Raw genomic sequence first — 10,257 nt, 5'->3', positions numbered from 1 at the left:
AGGAAAAAATAGCATCAGTTCTCTGATGGTTGATAATAATGAAGTCACAGATGAAAAATTGATCTCTTCAGAAATCTGGAAATTCTATAGCCAGCTCTACAGCTCTAAATTTTCTAGCGTGAACTGTCAGAATTTTTTTCAGGACATAGCAAAACGTATTCCAAAAATAGAGGATGGCCTCAAACAAACATGTGACAGTCAAATAACAATTAAAGAACTTGATGGAGTAATTGGTCGTCTTTCTCTTAACAAAGCCCCTGGATCCGATGGTCTCACAGGTGGCTTTTACAGACAGTTTTGGATGGATTTAAGAGACCTGCTGCTACAAGTCTTTACCGAAATATTTGAAACATGTGTGCTTCCACCAACAATGAGACATGGAGTTATCATCTCAATTCCAAAACCCGGGAAAGACCCCAGAATTATAGATAACAGAAGACCCATTACACTCAGAAATTCAGACTACAAACTCCTAACTTACATCTTTGCTTCTTGTCTTCAAACAGGGATTTCAAACATTATTGCAGATACACAGTCAGGGTTCTTAAAAGGAAGGTCAATCCACAACAATATAAGATTGGTAATGGACATCATTGAGTATAGAAACCAAATAGAGGATGATGGTTTCCTTCTTTTTTTAGACTTCTATAAAGCATTCGACTCCGTGGAGCATCCGTTTATTCTTTCGGCGCTCGAACACTTTGGATTTGGAATCACATTTAGGAAATGGGTTGGTGGATTATATCAAGATATTAGTAGCTGTGTCCTATTACCTAGTGGTACCACCCCAAGCTTCAAGATTAATGTGGGTATTCCTCAAGGTTGCCCCATCTCACCATACCTGTTCATCTTAGCTACAGAAATGCTAGCAATCTATATCAAAAACTGTAATGATATTAAAAAACTTAATGTACTTGGCACAGACATAATAATTAGCCAACTAGCGGATGACACAACAATATTCTTAAAAGATAAATACCAAATATCAACAACTATTGCCAAAGGTCGAATTTACCTAACTAAGATGGAGTGTTTATCAAGATGTACTTATCCAGCCTACTCCAATGCCATTCCAAACAATTTAATTAAATCTATCAACCAAATCAACCTAAACTTCATCTGGAGAAACAGACCACATTATATGAAGAAAAGCAATATGGTTAAAGACACAAAGGATGGAGGACTAAAAGTTATTGACTTTGACTGCCTTAATGAAACCTTAAAAAAAATTGGTTAAAATCTTGGATCAAACACAGCAACTCCTTTTGGTATTGTATTCCAAAGACCTTATTCAAGAAAATTGGAGGATTAGAATTTCTTCTCAGAGCGGACTTTAATGTTAACAAATTACCTATTCATTGTCAGAGTTTCACAAACAAATACTCTTGTATTGGAAAATGTTATACATACATAACTTCTCACCCCACACATCTGTACTCTGGAACAATAGATATATTTTGCACCGCAACAAATCTCTATTCTTTGAGGATTGGTATGGGAGAAGCATATGGTCCGTGGTCGACTTAATGGATACCAACGGACAATTTTTAAATTATGAACAGTTTTGCATCAAACATAATTTCAAACCCTTAAAATCAGACTTTACTAAATTACATAAAGCACTACCCCAAGGATTTGTCCTTCTAACAAGAAATATTTTGGCACACTACAACCACAATTGGCCCCACTATCAATTCAAGGGTTCTCTATTCTGGATAAAAAATGCACTAACCACTTTATTAGAAATTGTTTTATTGATTATCTTTACCCTAAAATGCATAATAAAAATAATATACTACAAAAATTTGATAAAGTTTCAATCACTAAACTAAGAACAATGTATCTAACACTCCCTATTTCTTCTAAAGTGAAAGAAACACATTTCAAAGTAATGAACAACATTTACCCCTGTAAAGAATTACTGAGACTTTGCTTTGGTATAGATGATAATAAATGTACATTCTGTGAAAATGATGTTGAAACTACGGACCATATGTTTTTCTCATGTAATGTGATACAGACATTTTGGTGTGATATACATACATGGGTTAAGCAACAGATGTCTTCATTCCCAACCTCTTTCTCCTGTGACGATATAACATTTGGATTGATATTGCAAAGCAAGGGTGTTGAGCTCTGTACTAATACAGTTGTATGTCTAGCTAAATTCTTTATTCACAAATGTAGAATTATGAAATCCTCTCCCAAATTTGTTGTTTTTAAAATGAATTTAAAATGTACTTGAAATCCTTAAAAACTCTGAAAAGTCCTAAAGCACAAAACATATATGATACCCTAAAACACTTCCCAACTGAGATTAAAAGCTGAACAATGACTGGAATCCCCCTATATTTTTTTTTTTTTTCTTTGTTTGAATGTTTGAATGTCTCTTCTCCCTTAATAACCATCCTTACTTTTGTTACTAAGACTACATGTATATTTCCTGTTTGTATTAAGTGCTGCTCCATCTGGCTATATTTTCCTTGTATCCCACTTTGTTATAACGAGTTTTATGCAGCCATGTTTGTTTGTAAATCTTATTATTTCAATAAAAAAAAAAAAAAAAAAAAAAGCCTTCACTGGTCCAGAGCCAACGGGGTCTATTGGTCCATTATATACTGTCTATGGAGTTTCCGACCTCTGATTCCCACAGGAAGTTACGTGAATGGTGACGTTTTCACTCGGAAAAACGTTTTTCCGATGTCCATGAACGCAGGGACAGTTTGGGTGGACTGAGCTCACCCCTGCTGGGCCAGCAGTGCTCAATGAAAAATCGCTAGTGTTAAAAGCATAACTAACTTATACCAATACCATGAAGCAAGTCAACTGAAAATATGTATTAGCCTAATGGGGAAAAATAACTTACCAAAAAAAAGTTAGGCTACTTTTTTTTCTTACGGCGGACACGCGCTAGTTAACATCATCTTACGTGCGCGCTTCCGACCGTAAACTAAACCAGTGACAAAGATGGCGGCCTCCGCCGCATCAGGTAAGTCGACTTCACCGACAGTTTAGAAATCTCTATGTTTTTATTGATTTTGTATACGAAGTACACTTTCCACTTTACCACATTATCTGCGCAATAATTTTTCAATTGCCAAGAGTCCAGCTGCAGTGGAGTTTTGACTGTAACAGAACAATGCTGTTACAAACGATGCTAATGTTAGCTAGCTCATTGGCTATAGCTAAACTGGCCCACAGTCTTTGAGCAACACTCGGCCATCTGCATCAACCTTGATTTACCATTATGAAGCTAGCTGGTCAAAGAAAAGGCTAACGTTACATGCGGATTTAGTGCACATAAAAGATTTCTGTGGTATTGATGGGTTACTCTGTTCGCCCATGACCAGCTTGATGGGTAGCTAGCTAATGTTAACGTTAGAACACTTGTTTGTGTAGATGACGTTAGCTGGCAGCACAGCCCTGTCCAGCAACTCGAGAGTCATTCCGGAAGAAATGCTCAAAAGTACTTTGTCAACAGGAACTGAACCCAATGTATTTTACTTAACAACTTGTAAACATAGTCTTACTGCTTATGTAATATGAACAGCTGTCCTTTTTTTTTTATATACAGCTATGACATACATGCGTTAACCTCTGCTTTCTCATCTTAGGCCGGTTACACACTGCCTGCGTGACGTGAGCGTGGCGTTTCTGTTGCGTGTCAGCTGCGTGGATTTTTCTATGTCTTTACACACCAGAAACGTGTCTGACGCAGTGCTGCTGCTGCTAGACTTGTCTGGACACATGTATGTTTCCCTTTGATAAAATGAAATACCATGTTAAAACTGATTTGATAAAATGAAATACCATGTTATAACTGATTTGATTACAGCAAAGACAACGTCGGCAGTATTGATGGCAAAATAGGATACAGAATATTATTATACAGAATATTGTTATTGACAGGTGCAATATTAGAAAATCGATTTTTTATTTATTACATTTATATCTGCATTTATATCAAAACCTAGAGACTTTCAAACAAACATTAATTCATTTATGAATATGTATTCATGTCTAAACGACATGAACATCTTTTCTATTTCTATTCTATTTTGCCTGGAAACGCTTCCAACATGCTTGCGTGTTGCGTGAAAAATAGGCGTCGGTTCTATTTCTAGCAGGCACGTGTTTTCGGCGCGGCTCGAGCCGCTCGTGTCACGCAGGCAGTATGTAAGCTCTAACCTGTTAACATGGGAGCCGAAATATAAACGGACACGCCACACAGCTGACAAGCTCGCGCAACACATCCTGTGTGTAACCGGCCTTGCGCATCACACTCCTCTGTTATGGTGTGGTGACCATTTCAGTAGACTTACTCACCAACGTTGTGGAAACACAATAAGCATGGAAACTAAATGCACATTTACTGCATAATTTCAAATACTAAGTTACTCCTCTAGTAAACTAGTATTCATGTGAAATAAAACAATAAAACATTGAGACCATTTAGCAAAGGACACTGGGAAATAAATTCAACACTGGTTGCTATGGCCTCGTCACTAGGCGTCCTCAGTCATTGTATGTTTTAGCACATAGGTAAAGCTGCCGAAGTTGAACATTATATTCAAAACATGTATGTTTATTTTTAAAGCAGATTTTGACATTACATTACATTGTAACAATTTAACAATTCGCCCTTATGAAATCCATTCGCGGCACGAACAAGAACAAGCTAACTAATGAGAACATAAGCATTTTGGCTAGGTGGATGTCCATTTTAAAGTCATGTTATTTCCCATCCTTCTTACGATTTCCAGCCGCAGCCTGTCATCCCCCCCCCCTTTACTAACGTTACATGCTCCGTGATGATGACCTCACAATGCCTTGTTTCTCACTCCTGCTAATGTATTGTTCATCAGATGTGACATGACAAAACATTTTGTTTTCACATGCCGGTAGGCCAAGGTGAGAAGAGGGAGATTAGCTAACGTTAGCCAACATATTTTTTAAAAATATCACATTTGAATAGTAATTTAAGCATTCGAATAGTATTAATTATCTTTTTTTTAACTATTTGAATTATTTCTGACTTTCGGAATTCAGCCCTATTCCGCAGCGGCAAGCGGGCGTGTATGTCCGGGCCTGTCTCCAGCGCCTGTTTCCAGCGCCTCCACCTGCAGGTTGCCAGCTGTGTGTCTGCCTGTTATAATCTCGGACAGCCGATTCAACTCACCGGTCCTCATCAATATGCTGAAGTTTCATGTGTCATGTAGCTCTCCACAAGCAGAAAAAAGAGGAGCTTAAAACGTAACTTGCTGGTTCAGAGTTAGGACTAACAAGTTAATTAGCAGTTAAGAAATAGATTGTATAGCCTATTTACATTTTTATCATGCAAAAGACGTTTTTTAAAACTGTATACAAAAAAATAAAAAACCGCAGTGTCCGTCAAATTACAAAAAATGTAATTATCGTTACAGAGGTAAAATGTGCAATTAATCGTGATTTTGATTTTAGTTTATATCGTGCAGCCCTATAACTAACGTTGTACCGCTCACTCTACACAAATTATTATTACTAGAGCACACGGGCTGACGCTTCGGTGGACACGACTGACGGCGCGGATTACAAATGAAGGAAGAGAAAGAAAATTAAGAGGGGCTAAGAGCAGAGACAGGCAAAGTTTGGAATAATTTTAAGCTGCAAAAACACAAATCTGTACAGTGTATCTATTGTAAAATCAAATTAGCTTACCACAATAGCAGGGCGTCAGTGCTACATCATCTCAGTAGAAAACATCCAGTCTACTCATCCATTCCACGGAACAAGCCTGACCCAAGGTAACATTAACGTCTGCTGCTCATGTCCACCGCGCTGTTTTACACAACTACAGCATGCTACTCTTAAACATAGCAATGTTTTTAGGGCTGAAATGATTCCTCGAATAATTCGATTACAAAAAATCCTCGATGCAAAATGACTTGCCTCGAAGCTACGTTAAATCAATTTTACCAACGTTGTGTCGCTGACGGACGTTGTTTCCGCACGGAGCATTATTACTGTCGCACAGACGCGGCTCAGTCTGCTACTGGCGACGTCTATGCTGGCAACACATGCCAGAGGTAAATAGCGGGGCGCTAACGGTACAGATCCACTTTTGCGACACGACCAGAGACAGGCTGGAGAACACGACAGAAAGTGTCCAAAGTTTGGAATCAGTTCAAACGTAATTAAAACTAAAACTCTGTACAATATGTATACTGCAAAATCAAACTAACTTACCACGATAATGGCATGACGTCAGTGCTTTAGCATCTCAACAGAAAACATGGAGTCTAACTTAATCATCCATTCCACAAAGCGGACCCAACAATGAAACTACACCAAACACAACAACTACAAAAATCAAAGACAAGAAAATACGTAGTGGAGACCACGATCTGATCTAAAGACTCGTTGACTATCCCTTCGGAAAAACAGCTGATTGTTGCGCATCTCTCTCTCTCTCTCTCTCTCTCTCTCTCTCTCTCTCTCTCTCTCTCTCTCTCTCTCTCTCTCTCTCTCTCACGGAGAAACAGCTGATCAAAGATCTAATAGCATAAGTGTAACAGAGCTGTGTGACATTATAATAAAATATATAAATGAAAATAGGTTGAGTATAACTAATATTTACATATAGGCCTACTGTATACAGATCAGTCTCAGGTTGAAACTTGTAGTTCTGAAAGTTAAGTTACACAACTTAATGTAATGTTTGTGTATGTTTAATGTATGCCTTAGTTTGAGGTTGATATTTGAAAAAAACCTTCTTTAAAAACAATGTAATATGGCACTTAAATGCACTTAATTAGTTTTTTGAGAGATGATATTGTAAGCTAGCCTCGTGAGACCGTCCTGATCTCGCGAGCTCCAGTTTTCCACTCGCAGATCAGTCTGGCATCTTGAGGCAGAGAAAATTTGGAGCCGTTAGCCTAACGACCGGGCCAATCAGCGTTGGTTTTGAGGTGGGTTAGGTGGTGATAGACAGATGGTTTATCCAATCAGCTAACCAGTATTTTCAGACAGCGGTAGCCGCTCGCTAATGCTTTTTTTCTCTTGGATCCTTCTTTTGGAATATGGTCCGTAAACCTGAAATGGTGCCTTTTATTCCTAAATTCTCGTTACACAAACGGCAAATATCCTTTACCGACATGTTTGCATGCTGAGCTAACGAGCTATGCTTTGCCTGCAGCAGCAGGGGCGGGCTTGTGGTTGTATTTTCCTACGCTTTGTGGATCTGATTGGTTGGTTGATTTGGCCCGTCTATCACCAACATAGGTGATAGACAGATGGTTCATCCAATCAGCTTACCAGTATTTCCGCCCCTTCCCAAAAGTTCTCCAACGGAAAGTTCCCAGATGGATATGCCGAGCAAATGCGAAGCAATCCATCTGGCGGAGTCAGGTTAATTGTAAGCAATGTAAGCAATACAAATGTTGCTTTTTCCCCCGAGTTTTGGTTGTTTAAAAACGCAAAAAAAAAATTATCTGATTAATCGATCAATAAAGTGCTAGATTAATCGATTACAAAAAGAATCGATAGCTGCAACCCTAAATGTTTTACAAACTAGCTAAAACGAAAGCTTTCCAGCCCTCTCCTCTGGAGCAGTAAATCCTCATGGCTACTTAGGGGCCGTCCACACGGAAACGTTTTTTTGTGCAAACGCACATGTTTTGCATCGTTTGGGCCGACCATCCAGACGAATCCTGCAAACGCACTGCCTGAAAACGCACTTTTTTGAAACCTGGTCTCAGGGTGAAAAAATTCAAAAACGGCTCTCGTTTGGTTTCGTATGGATGGTGAATACGGATACGACCCTGTATCGATGATGTCATCGCCACACCCCTTAACCTCATAGCCTTCGACCTTGGCTCCCCCCTCCTCATAACAACAATGGCGGACTACATGCTTGTGTTTCTATTGGAGAAGATATTGACCCTATTAGGATTACTAGGGCAAAATATTATGCTCCTGTGCCACCACGCTGAGCAAAAACATCTTATGGACAACCGCATACGCCACATCATTTTAAATCCACCGCGAAGGGCTACTAGGAGGGCAGCCAGGAGAAGATTTTGGGTTAGACCAGGTAGAACCAGCAGTTGGTGGGACAACGTCGTTAATGGCATTGCTGTGGACGAAGAATGGAGGGAGAACTTCCGCATGTCCAGGACATCTCTCCTCGTCCTGAGCGTCCGTCCATACATCGATGGGCAAACAACAGCCATGCGTGCCCTAATTGAACTGGTGAAAAAGGTTGCGTTGACGCTCTACTATTTGAGCGACGAAGGACGGCTACAAAAGACTGCTAACGCCTTTGGCGTGTCGCGACAGGCTGTGTCCGTCGTTGTCAGGCAGACCTGCAAAGTGATCGCTATCCACCTTGGTCCAAAATATGTAAAGCTGCCTTTTACGGAGGCTGAGGATTTGGTTTTGGGTTTCCATCGCGCTCATGGCATGCCACAGTGTTTGGGAGCGGTCGACGGTACCCACATCAAAATAAAGCAGCCATCTACCAACTCCATGGACTACATCAACAGGAAAGGCAAGAATTCCCTTAATGTACAGGCTGTCTGTGACTACAAGTTTAAATTCATGGACGTCGTGATAAAGTGGCCTGGGAGTGTACATGATGAGCGAGTTTTTGCTAATTCAAAGCTCAACTCCTATTTTAAGACTGGCAAGATCCCTGCTCTGGAAAAGCAGATTGTGGACGATAAGGAGGCCATACCCATTTTCCTTCTGGGTGACCCAGCCTACCCTCTGCTTCCTTACTTGATGAAGGAATATTCCAGTGGTGGCTCCACACCACAAGAACAATACTTTGGCCTATGTTTGTGTAGGGCACGCATGGTTATCGAGTGTGCTTTTGGTCGCCTTAAAGCCAGATTTGCTGCACTGAGAAGGCCTATGGATATCAATTTGCAGAACCTGCCCCATGTAATTTACGCTTGCTTTGTTCTCCATAACTTTTGTGAGGACAGTAAGGAGACTGTGGCTGATCATTCTGTGTCGGGAACAATACAATGTGATAGCGACCTGCAGCCACCACTACAACGCAACAACTACATCACAGACTGTAACGAGGGGGAAGGAAAGAGAGTGAGAAGAGTACTCACAAAGTACCTTGACCCTTAACAAAAGACTAAAGTTTAATCTTGCTACTTAAATATAAGTTAGCTCTTGGTCTTATAACGCAACATGAACCTAGGGGTTATTAACATAATGTACTAACTTCAATGGTAGCATAATGAGGGTGCCTACATGTAAATCGAAGCATTGAGACATGCATAAGTGTACAGACTGTGTATTTAAAAAGATTATGAAGACCATGTCGTTCATGTTTACCATGAACGCTGTGTTTGACCTATGTTGCTCACTTAATTGTCGCTACAAAATACAAATTGTTACCAGATAGTGAGAAACATATTTTGAGTCTTCCCACAAAAATGTCATCAGTTCCTACCTGCTGCTCAATGTTTCTAAACTCCAGTAGGTCATAACATGATTCTGGCAGTATAGTGTACTGATTGTCATTTTGAAAAGTATTGTGACTAATGTGTGTCTAGTGAAAATAAACAAATGACTGCAATCACTTCCAGAAATCTTTTTTATTAAAAAGTACAGTTTTAAAAATGTGCAACTATAAATCACTCCAAGTCAAGTCACTCCACATGGTCTTGCAGCAGTGCTCTTCTGAATGAATACCGCTCATTCTCCGGGCTGTGTCTTGGTGTGGGTGTGTATTGTCCAGGTTGATTGGGTGTAGCTGTCTGCCGAAAGACTGGGTGTGGTGTGGAATGAATATATGATGGAGGGTAGCCATGGTATTGTCCGCTGCTGCTGTGGGGGGGTACAAACTGGGGTCTGATAAGCAATTCCCTCATCAGGGAAAAGCCATCCTGTATTGTGCTCGTTATATTTGCAATGTTTGTGTTTATTTGAGCCATGTTTTCAGCGTGACTTCTTGCCGACTCCTCAGACAGCTCCAACATCCTCCTCTTTATTTTAAGATCCTCCTCTGCTGGGTCAGTGTGTGCTTTCCTCGTTAATCGATCCCTTCTGTGGCTGTCCAGCTTGGCCTAGAAATAAGCAAAGCATAGCATTAGTATTTGCAAGTTAATATAAAACTATATTGTGAATACTGATGCTAACACACCTTCATAAACACAACGACACGGCACTGTAGCATAGCTAGCTAAGCTTGAAATCATGAGCATACCTGGAGCAAATCCCGGCACTGTTTCAACACTACAGGAGGAAGACAGTCGGGTG

At 40.0% G+C, this 10,257-nt stretch overlaps 1 protein-coding gene across 1 annotated transcript in view; it reads left to right on the top strand.

Moving 5' to 3' along the window:
- The first annotated feature begins 2,698 nt into the window (after positions 1–2,698).
- The window catches only part of ube2v1 (ubiquitin-conjugating enzyme E2 variant 1), a 29,020-nt gene continuing 21,461 nt past the window's right edge, over positions 2,699–10,257 (top strand). The window contains exon 1 of the mRNA XM_028576044.1: positions 2,699–2,989. Within this exon, the coding sequence (XP_028431845.1) occupies positions 2,968–2,989 (22 nt within the window). The 5' untranslated portion in view covers positions 2,699–2,967. The remainder of the gene's footprint in view (positions 2,990–10,257) is intronic.

Source organism: Perca flavescens, chromosome 4, assembly GCF_004354835.1.
Source record: "Perca flavescens isolate YP-PL-M2 chromosome 4, PFLA_1.0, whole genome shotgun sequence".
Taxonomy (NCBI): Eukaryota; Metazoa; Chordata; class Actinopteri; order Perciformes; family Percidae; genus Perca; species Perca flavescens.
This window is presented reverse-complemented; position numbering and strand designations above follow the sequence as displayed.